Consider the following 18,192-nt stretch of genomic DNA (forward strand, 5'->3'; position numbering starts at 1 on the left):
GTCCACAAACCCCTTGCTTAATGATATTGGTCCATGCCATAAGAGGTTGGGAGCCCCCGCTGTGGTGGGAGGTGTACAAACGTCTGTTGTTTCTCTGATAGCTTGTGCTGTTGGAAATCTGGTCATGGACTGCTCATGACTTTTCAACCATTTAAGATAACTTCATATAGGGAAGCGAACTGCACCCGTTGTACATTCTGCTGGCAATGTATCTACTGCCTAATATTATTAGCAACCATTGCAGTGAAATATCAAGACTTTATTTTATCCCCAAAAAATAATAGCAAAGAATGAAACAATACCAGATTCCTTAACATTTGATGTTTCCAGGCAAATTTAATAAACACATTTCAAAGTTAAATTTAATAAAATAATTTTATAAATGATTTTCAAAGTTAGGTAACACAGATTGCTGGAGGAATTCAGCAGGTCAGAGGAATAAAGAACTGACATTTCGGGCTGAGACCCTTCATCAGGACTCAGCATATCTAACACCTAATCTTTATTAGGCATTAGATACGATGCCAGGGGGATACACAGCAAAGATCTGATGAAGGGTCTCAGCCCAAAATGTGCCTTTTTGTTTCTCTCCACAGATGCTGCCTGACCTGGTGAGTTCTGCCAGCATTTTGATTGTGTTACTCAGGATTTTCAGCATCAGCAGAAATCTCTTGTGTTTTCAAAGCTGGATTGTTGTCTCACATGTTTTAATTTTAGATGATATTTATTCCTAGATCAACGCCATTGAAATAGACTATCTCCTTGTTATTGCATTGACAGTAGAGGGAGCTTGCTGTGTACATATTGACTGTCTCATTTCTCTCATTTACAATAACAATTGGACTTTGCTAATTGGCTGTAAGGCACTTTCAGATCTTTTGAGGTCACTTTGGCATTATTTGAGTGCATGGTCTTTCTTTCCAGATCATTCAACTAAAGCACGCAAGACTCTCTTCATATCTGATGGCTCCTGGAAAGATGCAATGCATTGAATAACAAGATGCCAGTTAGCTTGTCAAGCCGAATCCATCAATGAGACTCAAGGCAAATTTGTATTAAAAGAGGAGAGAACCACTGGGTAAAACCACCATGAAGTTACATTCTTTGAACTTCAATCCCTGATCAGAAACTCCAGTAAGACTTGAACTTTTACCATTTGCGAGATGGTGCTGATTCCTTGGAATACAAAAGAACATCTTCACTGCCATCTCTAAAGATCATTCTATGCGTATAATTCAAAATTTAACACAGTATTAATTAATTTCTCACACTAGCTCCTAGTCTTATTGTAGACTTTTTTTTCAATCTGCATTCATCTCCAATCATTGTCTTAAAAACATTTATAATCTTGGACAGTATCAAGCTCCAGGTATTAAAATACAAATGGTGATGGTTCATCTTCTTCAAACCTCATTTGAAGTCTGTGATCTTGCTCATGAACCGAAACATCTCTTCATTTAGGATGGTACACAATATTAAGATAGCCCATGCTTGTGATACAGTTGCTGTACTTATCGTTGTAGCTCTCTCTCTCTTTCATTCTACAGTTTAATTTTGTTGGATTATTTGAGCAGTAGTGGTTTGGGGAATTTGATTGACATGAGGTTCCAGCAGAAGAGGGATCTGATCAATTCAAATTACTGAGTACAAAGTAATTCATTTTGCAGTTCAAAGTCTCACTCTCTCAAAACTCCTGCCAAAAGACATTCCACACAACTTGAAGGTACAGTAGAATGGTTTGATTACCAAACACGGCATTTCTGCTTCGGATTCATATATTGATTCTTCTTGCAGTGAAAGACATCACTGAACTCTTCATAATTCTGGAGAGTTCCTATAACTCTGCAGAAAAGAAAAATAATGCACAGAGAAAAATGTCAGGATTTAATGATAAAAATGACAGGTAAATCATGCAGGTGTGGACCAACTCCCAGTAGAAGTTTGGATGCAGGGTCGATTGCAACACTTAGATAGGTACATAAATGGGAGATGTATGGAGGGCTATGGTCTGGGTGTGGATCAACGGACTAGGCAGGATGATGGTTTATTACAGACTAGATCAGCCAAAGGGCCTGTTTCCGTGCTTTAGTACTCTATGAAAGCATAGTTACAAGGACAATTCAACGTGAAACTTTGACTCTGTTCCTCTATTCACAGCTGCAGCCTGCCTTGCTGAGATTCTTCAGGGTTTATTTACTTATGTATTGAGATAAGTCAACCAACCAACTCAGTCCGAGGATGTGCTGGGGGCAGCTTGCAAGTGTCACCATGCTTCTAACGCACGCATAACATGCCCACAACTAACTCTAACCCACATGCCTTTAGACAGTGAGAGGAAACTGCAGTGACCAGAGGAAAGCCAACCGGTGACAGGATAAATCTACAAATTCCTTATAGAGAGCGGTGGGAATTAAACCTGGTCACTCTATTAGTTTTATGCTAACTGCTAAGTTACCATGAAAATAGCCTTTCTCATTATCTAAAATTAAACATATTCTGGAGACCTGAGACAAAAACTGAAAGTGCTGGAAAAACTCCACAGGTCAGGGAGTATCATTTCCGGTTATAGACCGGGAATGCAGATTGTTTTCTTTCTTCAGGTGCAGCCTGACCAAATGAGTTTTTCCAGAATTTTTAGATGTTCTTACACATTGTCACAGTGAACTCTTTTAATAGTTTAGCTCCCGTTGGGATATACTGTCAGTGGCCACTTTATTAGGTACATTCATGGTCTTCTGCTGCTATAGTCCATCCACTTCACGGTTGGCTGTGTTCTGCATTCAGAGATTCTCCTATGCACACCACTGTTGTAACACATGTTTATTTGAATTACTATCACCTTCCTGTCAGTTTTAACCAGTTTGGCCTTTCTCCTCTGACCTCTCTCATTAACAAGATGTTTTCACTCACAAACCTGCTGCTCACTGAGTAGTTTTTGATTTTCGTACCATCCTCTGTAAACTCCAGAGACTGTTGTGCATGAAAATCCCAGGAGATCGTCAGCTTCTGAGATTCTCAAACCACCCTGTCTGGCACCCAATCATTCCACAGTCAAAGTCACTTAGGTCACATTTCGTCCCCATTCTGATGTTTGATCTGAACAACAACTCACCTTTTCTCCAGGTCTGTAAACTCTTCTGCATTGAGTTGCTGTCATGGATTGTCTGGTTAGATATTTACACCAATGAGCAGGTATACAAGTGTATCTAACAAAGTGGACACTGAGTGTAAGGAAACAATTTCTGCTCAGAAATCCTCACAGAGCAAACTGATGATTTGTTTGAGTGCTGTGGATGAAGCGACAGTCACGTCATGCAACACTTTGAATAATTTCCCTGGTCAAAATAGCGCAATTTGATTTTCTTACATCTACTTGCCAGGGTTGGGAAATCAAGAAATAGAGGACAGAGGTTTAGGGTAAGAGAGGAGAGATTTAATAGCAACCTGATGGGGCAACATATTTACCCACAGTGTGATCTCTGTATGGAATAGGGCTACCAAAGAAAGTCGCTGTGGCTGGTGCATTAACAAAATTTAAAAGGCAATTGGACAGGTAATATTTGAAAATCCATGGGCTACATGTGAGCGAACAGGAATCCTGATTGGCATGCGTGGCTGAAGAATTGGAGCAGGGGGGCAGGGATTCTGATTTCTAGATAAATGGGACCTCTTCTGGAGCTGTTGGGACCTGTACAAAAGGGACGAGTGACGAGTTGCACTTCAATCCAAGGGGGATGAATATTCTTGCAGGTAGAATTAGTAGAGCTGCTGGGAGTGGTTCAAACTATATAGGAGGGGGATAGAAATCAGAATGATAAAGCTGAGGATAAGTCAGCAGGTTTACAAATAGATGATGGGTGTAACGTGAATGTGAGGAAGGACAAGCCAATGATTGCATACAAATGCAGACAGAGGAAAGAGTTAAATTGTACCACAGAGGTGAAATTCAAAATAGTGAAGAATGCTGGCCTGATGGTGCTGTATTTAAATGTGCATAGCATTCGGAATATGGTGGACAATTAGAGATTGGTCAGTATGACGTTGTAGGCATCACTGAGTCATGGCTGAAAGAAGTCCATAGTTGGGAGCTTAACATTAAAGGATATACTTTGTATAGAAAGGACAGGCAGGAAGACGTAGGCGGTGATATCTTTAGAAAGAGGTGACATAAGGTCAGAGAATTTCAAATCTTTGTGGGTGGAGTTAAGAAATTGCAAGAGTAAAAAAAAACTTTATTGGAATCATACATAGGCCTCCAAATAGTAGTCAAGATGTGGGATTGAGATTGCAAAGGGAAGTGGAAAAGGCATGTAATAAGTAATTGTAATAGGGGACTTCAATATGTAACAGGATTGGGAAAATCAGTTTGGTGTCAAATTGCAAGAGAGGGAATTTGTTGAATGCCTAGGAGATGGCTTTTTAGAACAGCTTGTGCTTGAGCCTACTGGGGAAAGTCTATCTTAGATTGGGTAACACACATCAAAGTTGCTGGTGAACACAGCAGGACAGGCAGCATCTCTAGGAAGAGGTTCAGTCGACGTTTCAGGCCGAGACCCTTCGTCAGGACTCAGTCTTAGATTGGGTGTTGTGTAATAACTGAGATCTTATATAATGGAACCCTTAGGAGGCAGTGATCATATTATGATTGAATTCATATTGCAATTTGATGTATCTCACGTGTATCTGTGTCACAATGGAACAAAGGGAATTACAGAGGCATCAGAGAGGAGCTTGCCTAGGTGGATTGGTGGGGATGACAGCAGAGATGGCTGAAGTTTCTGGGAATAGTTCACAAGGCACAGGATAGATATGTCCCACAGAGGAAGAAGTTCACAAATGACAGGGGTAGGCAACTGCGGCTGACAAAGGAAGTTAAGGATTGAATAAAAGCGAAGGAAAGGATATATAAGGTAGCAAGAGTGAGTGGAAAATGGATGATTGGGAAGTTTTGAAATCCAACAAAAAGCAACTAAAAAGCTATAAGAAGGGGAAAAGATGAAATAGGAAGGCAAACTAGTCAATAATATAAAGCAGGATACCGTAAGTTTTTTTCAGTTATATAAAGAGTAAAAGGGAGGTGAGAGTTGATATTGGACGACAGGAGAATGATGCTAGTGAGGTGGTAATGGGGGGAAAAGAAATGGCCGATGAATTTAATTGGTACTTTCATCTGTCTTCACTGTGGAAGACACTAGCAGTGTGCCAGAGAACTGTGAGCGTCAGGGAGCACGAGTGAGTACTATTGCAATTACAAAGGATAAAGTGCAAGGCAAACAGAAAGGTCTTCAGGTGGATAAATCACCTGGACCAGATGGACTACATCCCAGAGACCTGAGAGAGGTTGCTAAACAGATAACGGATGCATTGGTCACGATCTTTCAAGAATCACTTGTTTCTGGCGTGGTCCTGGGGGACTGGAAGATTGCAAATGTCACTTCTTTAAGAAGGGAGGAAGGCAAAATAAAGAAAATATAGACCAGTTAGCTTAACCTCAGTGGTTGGGAAAGCATTGGAGTCTATTATTAAAGATGAGGTTTTGAGGTACTTGGAGACTAATGATAAAATAAGCCAATGTCAGCATGTTTCTGTGAAGGGAAATCTTGCCCGAGGAATCTGTTAGAGCTCTTCGAGGAAGTAACAAGCAGGGTGGACAAAAAAGAGTCAGTGGATGTCATTTACTTGGATTTTTTTTAGAAGGTGTCACACATGAGGCTGATGAACAAGATAAAATCCTCTAGCATTGCAGGAAAGATACTGGCATGGATAGAGGAATGGCTGACAGGCAGAAGGCAGCAAGTGGGAATAAAAAGGGCCTTTTCTGGTTGGTTGGACCTGACTAGTGGTGTTCCTCGGGGGGGGGGGGGGTCAGTATTGAGACTGCTACTTTTCACATTGTTTGTCAATGATTTAGATAATGGAAGTGATGGCTTTGTGGCAAAGTTTGCAGATGATACGAAGATGCCAACATTTATTTCAAGGGGAATAGAATATAAAAACAAGGAGATAATGCTGAGCCTTTATAATACATTAGTCAGGCCGCATGTGGAGTATTGTCAACGGTTTTGGGCCCCATGTCTCAGAACGGATGTGTTGTCATTGGAGTGAGTCATTGGAATGTTGTCTGGGAATGAAGGGGTTAACATATAAGGAGTGTTTGGCAGCTTTGGGCCTGTACCTTACTGGAATTCAGAAGAATGCAGAGGGATCTCAGTAAAGCCTACCAAAGGCCAAAAGGACTAGATAGGGTGGATGTGGAAAGGATGTTTCCTTTGGTGGAGGTATCAAAATCCAGAGGACACAGCCTCAGAATGTTTTAGCCAGAGAGTGGTTAAATCTGTGGAATGCTTTGCCACAGACTGTGGTGGAGTCTGTGCATATATTTAAGACACAAGTTTATATTTTCCTGATCAGTCAGGGCATGAAAGTATATGGCGAAAAGGCAGGTGTACGGGATTGAGTGGGATCCGGGATCAGCCATGATGGAATGACAGAGCAGACTCGATGGGCTGAATGGCCTAATTCTGGTCTCATGGAGCAGAAAGGCTGAAGTGCCTGTTTCACCTTTGTGTTGAGAGGGGGGAAGTTGAAAGGGGAAGTGTGAGGCAAGGTTTTTCACACAGTGAGTTGTGGGTGCTTGGAATGCGATGTCAGGGGTGGTAGTGGAGCCAGTCACAATGAAGGTATTTGAAAAGCTGTAGTTAGGCACGTACATGTGCAGAAAATGGATGGATGTGGACCATATGCAGGCAGATGTGTTTATTTTAACCTGCCATCATTACAACATGGAGTCCTACAGCACAGTACAGGCCCTTTGGCCAATGCTGTTGTGCTGACCTTTTAACCTACTCTAAGAACGATCTAACCTTTCTCTCCCACATAGCCCTCCGTTGTTCTTTCATCCATGTGCCTACCTAACATTCACTTAAATATCCCTAATGTATCTGCTTCTACCGCAATGCCTAGCAACATGTTCCATACATCGACCACTCACTGTGTAAAACAAACTAACCTCTGACATTCCTGCCCCCCCATAGTTTCCTGCAATCAGCTTAAAGTTATGCTTCTTGCTATTTACTATTTCCACCCTGGGAAAAAGTCTCGACTCAATCTATGCCTCTTATCATCAAGTACACCTCTATCAACTCATCTCTCACCCTCCATCGCTCCGAAAAGGTAGCTAGCTCAACCTATCCTCATAAGACATGCTCTCTAATCGAGGCAACCTCCTGGTAAATCTCCTCTGCACTCTCTCTAAAGTTTCTGCACCTAGGAATGAGGTGACCAGAAATGAACACAATACTCCAAGTGTGGTCTGAGCAGTTTTATAAAGCTGAAACATTACCTCCCTGCTCTTGAACTCAATATCCCGACTAATGCAGGCCAACATACCATACACCTTTTTAATCACCCTATCAATTTGCATGGGAATTTTGAGGAATCTATGGATGTGGATCTCAAGATCCCTCTGTTCATCCACACTTCTAAGAATCCTGCCATCAACGCTATATTCTGCCTTCAGATTTGCCCTTCAATTAGTTTGGCACAACATCACGGGCAGGAAGGCCACTTTCTGTGCTGTGCTGTGCTGTTCCATGTTATATAAAAGGTTCAATTAGTAATCATCCAAATTATGGTAGCTCTTGTAGTGCAGCACCTCCTCGATGTAGTCACAGAGCATCAGCCTTTGGAGTGGGAGGAGAACCCCACAACTATCTGTCTCAGAGATGGGGGAGCAGGCCACTGAGCTGGACATGGAGAGATGTGTCCAGAAGGGACAGAGTCTGGAAACTGGCATAGGCTGGGGTGATGTTTCAGTCATGGAGTCATAGAGCAATACGGCACAGATACCAGGTCCTTTGACCCAACCAGTCCATGATGATCACCCAGCTAGTCCCAATTCCCTGCATTTGGCCTATTTCCGTCGAAGCCCCTCCTCTCCATGTACCTATCCAAGTGCTTTTTAAATAATATTGTATTTGCCTCAACCACATCCATCGGCAGTTCATTCCATATACACCCACCCTCTGCATAAAAAATGTTGCCCCTCATCTTTCCTCTCTCTCCCTAAACCTTTGCCCCTTGTTTTAGATTCCTCTACCATCCTTCTTATATATGCCCCTCATCATTTTAAACTCTTCGTTATATGAATAAATCAATCAGAAAGAAAGAAGGAATTTGCATTTATATACCTTCCAGCTACTATGGTGCTTTAAGGAAGGCCCACAGGCAACTTGTGCATAGCAAGATTCTGCAAGGAATAAGGCAGGGCTCCTCTACCCTGAGTAAAAGATTGTTATCATCCACCTTATCTATGCCCCGCATTATTTTAAATATTTCTATAACGTCACCTCTCATTCCCCAATTTTCCAAGGAATAAAGCCCTAACCTAGCCAACTTTTCTCTACAACTTAAGTCCTCTAGTCTTGCTAACATCCTCATACATCCTTTCTATGGAAAAGAATACTATTCACTATTTACTGGGATGAACATTTTCCTTGTCGGACTGTAGACCAAGTATAGAGAAGGTGTTGAGTATATAGAATATAATGGAAGATATCCAAAAATACCTCTGGGAAAATATGAATAAGATTGAAAGAGTACAAAAGAAATTTTATTTAACTTTAATTTATTTTATTTAGAGATACGGCACAGAACAGGCCCTTCCAGCCCAAAGAGCCACACTGCCCAGCGACCCTCATATTTAATCCTAGCCTAATCATAAGACAATTCACAATGACCAATTAACCTTCTAATCAGCAGGTCTTTGGAATGTGGGAGGAAACTGGAGCACCCAGAGGAAACCCATGTGTTCACGGGGAGGACATAGAAACTCCTAACAGAGGAGGCTGGAGTTGAACTCCAACTCTTATGCCCCAGATAAGAGGAACTGGTTTATAGAATAAGGTTGGTCTTTTATTCCCTGGAATGTGGGAGAATGTGGGCAGATTTGACAGGAGTGTATAAAATTATAAAGGGTTTAGACAGCTACTATCCACCTTATCTTCCCCTCCCATAATTTTAAAGATTTTTGTAAAGGTTAGGATGGGTTTGTTTTTGGAGGCTGGGAAGGGAAGCTTTGGAATGTTTCATAGGTACTTTTCACAAAATGAAGGAAACATCAGTTTTCAGACAAAACAGAATAAAATCCTCACCTGAATTTCCCTGGGCTGTGTTGATCAGTTTTAATGGAGCTGATAGCAGTTTCAGGTCTGTATTTTCCACACCACACCTACAAGTGTGACACAGAATGACAATCATTCACTTCTCACTTTATAACCATGCTCAAAGTTCAAAGTAAATTTATTATCAAAGTACATATACAACCCTGAGGTTCATTGAGTTATTCCATATAACCATATAACAATTACAGCATGGAAACAGGCAATCTCGGCCCTTCTAGTCCATGCCGAACTCTTACTCTCACCTAGTCCCACCGACCTGCACTCGGCCCATAACCCTCCATTCCTTTCCTGTCCATATATCTATCCAATTTAACTTTAAACAACAACATCGAACCTGCCTCAACCACTTCTGCTGGAATTGTATTCACAGTATAACAAAGAAATGCAATAGAATTAATGAAAGTCTGCACCCAAAGACTTGCAAACAGCCAATGTGGACAAGAAGACAAATACAACAGGAAATAATAATTCATAAATAAATAAATAATACTAAGAACATGAGTTGTAAAGTCCTTGAAAGCGAGTCCACAGGTTGTAGAATCAGTTCAGCAATGAGGTGAGTGAAGTTAACCACGTTGGTTCAGGAGCCTGATGGCTGAAGGGGAGTAACAGTTCCCGAACTTGGTGTGACCTAAGGCTCCTACACCTCCTTCCTGATGGTAGCTGTGAGAAGAGAGCATGGCCTGGATGCTAGGGAGGGAGTGCATCGTCACATTAGCATTGGGAGCCAGTAGAATTGACCATTTGCCATAGAGTCATAGAAAAGTGAAGCAGAGAAACAGGCCATTCGGCCCATCTAGTCCATGCTGAAACCATTTAAATTGCCAACATGACCTCTCTACTGTTGAACTCAATCCCCCTATTAATGAAGCCTAGCATCCCATAGGCCTTCTTAACTATCCTATCAACCTGTGCAATGACCTTGAGGGATGTATGGATTTGAACCCCCAAGGTCCCTCTGTTCATCCACACTCTCAAGTAACTGACCATTAACCCTGTACTCAGCCTTCTGGTTTGTCCCTTCAAAATACATCACCTTACACTTATCCGGATTGAACTCCATCTGCCACTTTTCTGCCCAACTCTGCATCCTGTCTATATCCTCTCGAGATGTGGGACTTTCGAGAGACTTTGAACTTTTATACTGTGTCATGGCCTGTTCTTCATCAAGTTATGGTATTGTTGCACTGTTGTAACTATGTGTTATATTTATGTGGTTTTTGTTAGTTTTTCAGTCTTGGTCTATCCTGTGTTTCTGTGATATCACACCGGAGGAATATTGTATCATTTCTTAATGCATGCATTGCTAAATGACAATAAAAGAGGACTGGGTATCCTCATAATCTAATCTAATCTTGTAACCTTCGACAACCTACAGCTTCATCCACAACTCCTCCAATCTTTGTGTCATCCACAAACTTACTCACCCATCCTTCCACCTCTTCATCCAGGTCATTTATAAAAATCACAAAGAGCAGGGGTCCCAGGACAGATCATTGTGGCATTCCACTAGTCACTGACCTCCAGGCAGAATACTTTCCTTCCACTACTACCCTATGCTTTCTTCCTTTAAGGCAATTTTTTATCCAAACAGCCAAGGTTCCACTGATCCCATGCCTCATGACTTTCTGGATGAGTCTCTTGTGGGGGACCTTGTCAAATGCCTTGCCAAAATCCATGTAGACCACGTCTACCAACCTACCCTCATCAATTTCTTTTGTTACCTCTTCAAAAAACTCAATTAGGCTTGTGAGGCATGACCTTCCCTTCACAAAGCTATGTTGACTATCTTTGAGTAGACTGTACTTCTCCAAGTGCTCATAGATCCTATTCTTAAGAATCCTTTCCAATTGATTGCAGACCACTGATGTAAGACTCACCAGTCTATAGTTCCCAGGATTCTCCCTATTACCTTTTTTAAGCAAGGGAACTACATTTGCCATTCTCCAGTCCTCTGGCACCTCCCCTGCAGCGAAAGAGGATTCAAAGATCATAGCTACTGCTCCAGCAATCTCTTCCCTCATTTTCCACAGCAACCATGGGTATATCACATCCAGCCCTGGGGACTTATCAATCTTGATGTTTTTAAGAAGATCCAACACTTCTTCTTCCTTAATCTCCACATTGTCCAGCACACAGGCCTGTTCTATTTCGACCTCACCCTGATCAAGGTCCTTTTCACTTGTGAATACTGAAGATAAGTATTAATTTAGGACCTCCCCAACCTCCTCCACCTCCAGGCACACGTTGCCTTCTTTATCCTTTAGTGGCTCCACCTTCATTCTCATCATCCTTCTGTTCTTCATGTACAGGGTCTTTCTTTTTTGTATGTTAAATTTAAAATGGCTTCTTTGTTATGTTACAATAGGGAATGCTTCTTTGTTATGTTAAATGCTGAGAAAGTATCTAGCTAGACATTTGCTAGGGTTAATACAGATAGCAGGGTGCTGCTAACCAATTGGGATAGTTGTTATGATTTTGGTGTATCTGGAAGATTTGTATGCGTGGGGTTTTGGGGCAGAAGGCGGGAGAGAGAGACAGAGAATGGACCAGGTGCTGTGAGTCCGCTAACGGGGTCGGACCCCAAGCGTGTCTTCGGTGAGGAGGGGAGACGGAGACAGACTCGTGTGGAGCGTCTGGTCGACCACCTTTGTTAGTCCCAGGCGGCCGGTCCAGGGGATCTGAGGAGTCGCAGGGTGAAGAAGAAGGGTCCCGAGCTCCAACTGTGCACGAAGAGATTGAACTTTGGTAAGTGTGGCGCCTTTTATTTTCCTTTTATATTTTATTCTCTATTAATAATATAGCTCCAGTAATATCTACAAACTGTAAATCATTTAATCGTATCTGATGTATTGTCTGTTATTTGGGCGGAGTGGGGTACATCACACAGCATCCACACAAACTATTACCCAGTTTGGCGGGGCTGAGGGCTGTTTCCCTAAATGACAGTGAACCGAGCGACCCTGAGGCTGGCCAGGGGGGTTACCTAGTGGGGGCTCGTCGGGGATTGGGCCCACTGGTATGCTGTGTGGGTGCCCTGTTTAAATCTGTAATGTGTGTCTCTGTGGGTTATTTGCTGGTTATTGCTATATGTGTTGTGGGTGCGGTCTTTGTTCGAGTCCAGGCTGGCATTGACGAGTTGGAGGTGGCACTCGGGGCTGTGCATGCGGTTGGGAGAGAGAGGAAAGAGTGGTCTGATTTGGAGGTAGGGTCTGTGAATAAATATTCTCGCTCTGGCAGGCTCCGCCTGGCACTTGGGATAGTGTCCAACCCAAGAGGGGCGGAGACGTGCGAGACGTGGGCGGAGCGGATCTCTCAGTTGTTAGATGAGTGGCAGTGCTCGGCTGAAGGAGAGTGACAGGGATTGGTTGAAAGTTTGAGTAGGCGGGCTGGTGATGGTGTTAGAGCTGTCAGGTTCACTTACACCATAGTGACAGCTGTCAGTTATTTGATAGAGGGGGGAAAGTTTTCAGTGTGTCTTCTCTGGCTAGGAGGGCGGCTAAATTGCTTGCAGTGCCAGGGGGATCATTTCAGGGGATCAGCCCCTCCTTCAGTTGTTCAGTTGATCAGAGAGGTGTCGGGAAACTTAGTGGAGGCCCAGTGGGGGAACGGTTGGGGTCTCTGGGGAAGAACGTTCCCAGCACTGTACCAATCAACTTCCGCAAGGAAAAGACCCTATTCCTGAAGGCTTAGAGGGACCACGCCCCAGGGTATCGTTATGGATAGAGGGAAGCAATGCTAAAGCCATCCTCGACACCGGGGCGCAGGTCAAGTTGTTGTACAGTTCGTTTTACGACCGGTGTCTGAAGCATTTACCCTTGACAACTACAAGGGCACCAGAGATTTTGGGTACCAGTGCCAGTAGTTATCTAGAAGACGATGATTGGTAAATGACCCTGGAGTTCATGGGGGCATTGTCTGGGCACCCAGCGTGTCGAGTTGCTTCTGAGGACGTGTGTAGCAGCCTTGAGCCGGTACCAAATTTAAGCGAGACCCAGCGGTGGTACGGCCTGGGGGAAGTAGCTGAGGGTGAGACCCTCTTAGTAGATACTCCGAACTACCACGAGGGAGGGGAGTTGACCACTGAAGACACCTCAGTGAGAGAGAGGTCGCGACAACTGGATCCTAGCAGCGTGGAAGATGAAGGCAGTGTGTGTGTGGATTATGCGACGTGGTTTAATGTGCTGCACCTGAGGAGTGGATGTTGCCAGATTCTGAGGAGTGCGGCAGTCGAGCCGACGACGGCCGTTACTAGTTCCCTAGGATTCTTCCGATCCGAAAAGATGCCCAAGGGCATATCTGGAGCCCCTGCATCCTTCCCGCGGGGCATGAGGAAGACCATGGGGGAAGTGAAGGTGTGTGGAGTTTTGGTGTATGTGGATGACAGCCTAGAGCTTGGATTCGCCTGGGGGTACTATGAAGCGAGTCGAGTGGCTGAGCCCGGGCGACCAAAGCAAAGTGTCAAATGTGGAGGAGATTTTGGCCGGAGGAGTCTGGTGCAATGTGAGAAAAATGACCCGACATACCATTTGAACTTCCTGGTGCTGAAACAGATGGTGGTGGACCTGCGGATGGAAACCCGGGTCGTCAATCTGAATGAGACACAGGGCAGAGAGGGGATTTGCACCGCTGAACTGAGTGCTCAGAAATGCCGGCCGGAAACTGAGTGCCACGTTTGTGGGACGACCATTGCAGACTTGGAATTCACGCTGGTCAACGTGGAGAAGGAGCAACGGAATTCCGAGCTGACACTGCGGTCATGTACTGATGAATTAATCCAGCGAGCAGAAACAATGACCCACCTTCGAAGGGATCAGTGGAAACTCAAGACGTCGATCCAGAAAAGATAGGAAGATTTACAAGTTGGGGAAGATCAAGGAAGTGTTCTGACTAAGGCCAGCAGAAAACCGAGAGCCCAGGGAGGGTAGTTTGACTACACTCCCGAGGAGGTGAAGAAATGGAGGACAGATCTCGGAAAAGGGAGGCAGACGCTAGAAAGGAACCTGAAGATGACTATCGCGAGTTTAAATGAAGTGGAAAAACGGAAAGTTGAACTGGAAGACGTCAACAGGAAGAAAAAACTGAAGGTTGAACATCCTTTAACTGCTGCTTTTCAGGTCAGGGTGGAAGAAGCTGGTGGGGTAACTGCGTCCCAGATGGAGATTGTCAAGAAACCTGAGTCAGAACTGCAGGAGGCTGAAGGGGCAGCCCCGGCTAAATGTTTCAGATTGGAGAAATTTAAACAGCAGCTACTGATCGACGTAATGAGGAAGAATAGGGATTCGAAGGATGATGTGCTGCACATGTGGTACATGCTGCCTTTTGCTATCTTCCCCGTGATTGAGGAAGAGACCTTTGGCCCTTCTCCCACTGAGTCAGGTGTAGTGGGGAGGACTAGCTGTGGGCAGTCTGAGTTACGACAGGATCATGATGGAAAAGAAGCAGGGTCCCAGACACGGGACAGGGGGCTCCGAGCTGTAATGGTGGCCTGAGTGAGAGAGGAGTTGGCAGGCAGGCCCGAGGTATCCCTAGTAGTGTCTGAGCCTTTTGGGTTTAGGTGAGGGGGTACGGAGGTCTCAGAGGGTTAAGAAGCTCCCAGATAGGTTGGCCTATGTAGTGCCCATGGGACGGGCGTAGGGTCCACCGTTTGGGGAGCACTGTCACTGTGCGTATCTGTGTATGTGTGTGTTGTGTGTCTGTAGGACTGGTTGGCGAGTTATTCAGAAGTCATGAGGGTATGACTTTTGTTTGGTGGGGGAAGAGGGTACAGGGTCTTTCTTTTTTGTATGTTAAATTTTAAATGGCTTCTTTGTTATGTTACAATCGGGAAGGCTTCTTTGTTATGTTAAATGCTGAGAAGGTATCTAGCTAGACATTTGCTAGGGTTAATACAGATAGCAGGGTGCTACTAACCAATTGGGATAGTTATGATTTTGGTGTATCTGGAAGATTTGTGTGCGCGGGGTTTTGGGGCAGAAGGCGGGAGAGAGAGGCAGAGAATGGACCAGGTGCTGTGAGTCCGCTAACGGGGTCGGACCCCGAGCGGGACGTTCGGCAAGGAGGGGAGTCGGACTCGTGTGGAGCGTCTGGTCGACCACCGTTGTTGGTCCCAGGCGGTCGGTCGAGGTGGTCTGAGGGGTCGCAGGGTGAAGAAGAAGGGTCCTGAGCTCCAACGGTGCACGAAGAGATTGCACTTTGACAAGTGTGGTGCCTTTTATTTTCCTTTTATATTTTATTCTCTATTAATTATATAGTTCCAGTAATATCTATAAACTGTAAATCGTTTAATCGTATCTGGTGTATTGTCTGTTATTTGGGCGGGGTGGGGTATATCACACAGCATCCACACAAACTAATTACCCAGTTTGGCGGGGCCGAGGGCTGTTTCCCTAGACGACAGCGAGCCGAGCGACCCTGTGGGTGGCCAGGGGGGCTGCATTCAAATACACATAGAACACTTCGGGGTTTTCCTTAATCCTACATGCAAAGGCCTTCTCATGCCCCCTTCGAGCTCTCCTAAGTCTTTTCTTAAGCTCCTTCCTGGCTACCCTATATTTCTCATGAGCCCCTCCTGCTTCCTGCTTCTTATGTCTAACATATGCTTCCTTCTTCCTCTTGACGAGTTGCCTCACGTGTTTCATCAGCCACGGTTCCCTCTTCCTACAACTTTTTCCTTGTCTTGGACAAACCTATCCTGAACCCAGCACAAGTGGCCCCTAAACTTCCTCCACATTACTTCTGTGCTTTCACCCTTGAACATCTGTTTCCAATTTACTCTCGCTACTTTGCCACAAATCCACAAACTTTGCCACAAATCCACAAACTTTGCCACCAAGCCATGAATTCCATTATCTAAATCATTGACAATCAACAATTTTTCCCAGAGAGTGGTGAATCTGTGGAATTCTCTGCACAATGAAGCAGTGGAGGATACCTCAGTAAATATATTTAAGACAAGTTTGGATAGATTTTTGCACAGTAGTGTGATTATAGATTATGTGGAAAAGGCAGGTAGGTGGAGATGAGTCCATGGCATATCAGCCATGATCTTATTGAATGGCGGTGCAGGCTCGATGGGCCAGATGGCCGACTCCTGCTCCTATTTCTTATGTTCTTATGTTCTTATGAAAAGTAGCAGTCCCAATCCTGACCCCTGAAGTATATGACTAGACACCAGCAGCCGAACAGAAGAGGCCCATTTATTCCCACTCACTGCCTCCTAACTGTCAGACATTCCGCTATCTGTGCCAGTATCTTTCCCGTAACATACCATCCTGGAATCTCATTCTCTTCCGCAGAAGCTTCTTTCTGTTCCCCTAACTAACAAATCCCCTAGCACCACAGCTCACCTCTTCTTCCCCCCCCCCCCCGCTTCTGAATCACAGAATTAGACTCAGTGCCAGCGTCCTGGCCACTGTGATTTTCTTCCGCCAGGTCGTCCACTTAGCAGAGTGATGTAGTTCCTGCTGAGGGGGATTGCTACAGGGGTACCCTGCACTGGCCCCTTTCCCCTTTCCCCTTCCTGACTGTCAACGAGTTTCCTGTGTTCTGCATCTTGGGTGTAACCACCTCCCTATAAGTTTTCTCTATCACAATTTATCTCAATCTCTATCTCAATCTCAGTTTCCCAACTGATCTGGAGTTCATCCAGTTTCACCTCCAACCTCTTAAGGCTGATTGTTAGATGTCTCACAGCCTGGGGGAAGAAGCTATTACCCAGCTAACAGTCCTTGTTCTTATACTGCGGTATCTTCCGCCTAATTGTAGGAGATAAAGAGATTGTGGGACGGATGTGAGGCATCCTTGACAATGCTGAATTCTCCGTGAATGTAGAGCTTCTGATATCTGTCCTGGAAGAGCCATTCTATAACAAACGCTCCAGAAAAAGATATGCATATTAGCTTGACAATTTTAAATTCCACTGACTTACTAGGGTAAATGCAAACGGGTTTTTTTCCAGTGAGGTTGGGTGAGGCTGGAGCTAGAGGTCAAGGGTGAAATTTGAAATATTTAATGGGAACCTGAGGGGGAACTTCTTCACTCAGAAGATGGTGAGAGTGTAGAACGAGCTGCCAGCAGAAGTGGTAGATGTGGGTTCAATTTAAATATTTAAGAAATTTGGACAGGTGGCAGTGTTGAGATATGTCTTTACTAAAGGAGGTATAAGTGTAACTTCCCTCCACCAACCTGCAGGTCACCGATGGGCAAGGTGTAGCACCTGCTTAGCCCCCTCCCCCCTTTCGGGGTGACATGAAGCCACAGGAGCAGGTGGTGGACGGTCGTATGAGCAACTGGTGCATATTACAAGTCCTGGTTATGCCATCACTGACACCAGGTAGATAATCTCTGAAGTGTATTGAGTCACACGTCTTGTAAAGACACTGCCCAAAAGAGGGCAATGGCAAACCACTCCTGCAGAAAAATTTGCCAAGGACAATCATGGCCATGAGGCCATGATCACCCAGTCATATGACACGGCATATAATGATTATGATGATGATGACAGTACTTGGATGGGGGGGTATGGAGGGCGATGTTGCAGGTGCAATGTGACTAGGCAGATTAATGACTTGGCATGGACTAGATGGGCTGAAGGGCCTGTTTCTGCACTGTTGTGTTCTATGACTCTATGATTTACCTTCAAAGGCAATTAAAATGAAGCACCGAATGGTTGGCTGTACCTGGGCAAAGTTCAGGAAGAAGAGTTGTTCGTGGTTCAGTTTGATCCCTGGTAGCAGACCATCTTTCTCAGAATACTTTCCATACCGTTTATAAGCCTGGAAATAGATAGATAGATTCTTAATTGATCCCAAAGGCAATTACAGTGTCACAGTGGCATTACAAGTGCACAGATATACAACTATTGGAAGAGACGTAAGAAAGTATAACAAAATCAGTTACCTTAAAAAGTAAAACGTATAAGATTTAAAAGATTTCCGAGTTCACACAGATAAGATGGGTGCAGACCCACTCAGCCCTGAGACACTAGGCAAGGACATTTGTTTCAAAC

At 44.3% G+C, this 18,192-nt stretch overlaps 1 protein-coding gene across 2 annotated transcripts in view; it reads right to left on the reverse strand.

The window, feature by feature from the left end:
* Positions 1-230: 230 nt before the first annotated feature.
* Positions 231-18,192, reverse strand: part of LOC134345127 (neprilysin-like) — a 310,672-nt gene continuing 292,710 nt past the window's right edge. For both annotated transcript variants that reach the window (XM_063045312.1, XM_063045311.1), the window contains exons 21-23: positions 17,864-17,959; positions 9,153-9,229; positions 231-1,842 (exon numbers count right to left, since the gene is read on the reverse strand). In XM_063045312.1, coding sequence (XP_062901382.1) covers positions 1,743-1,842; positions 9,153-9,229; positions 17,864-17,959 — 273 coding nt within the window. In that variant the 3' untranslated portion in view covers positions 231-1,742. The remainder of the gene's footprint in view (positions 1,843-9,152; positions 9,230-17,863; positions 17,960-18,192) is intronic.

Source organism: Mobula hypostoma, chromosome 4 (assembly GCF_963921235.1).
Source record: "Mobula hypostoma chromosome 4, sMobHyp1.1, whole genome shotgun sequence".
In the NCBI taxonomy this organism is placed as follows: domain Eukaryota; kingdom Metazoa; phylum Chordata; class Chondrichthyes; order Myliobatiformes; family Myliobatidae; genus Mobula; species Mobula hypostoma.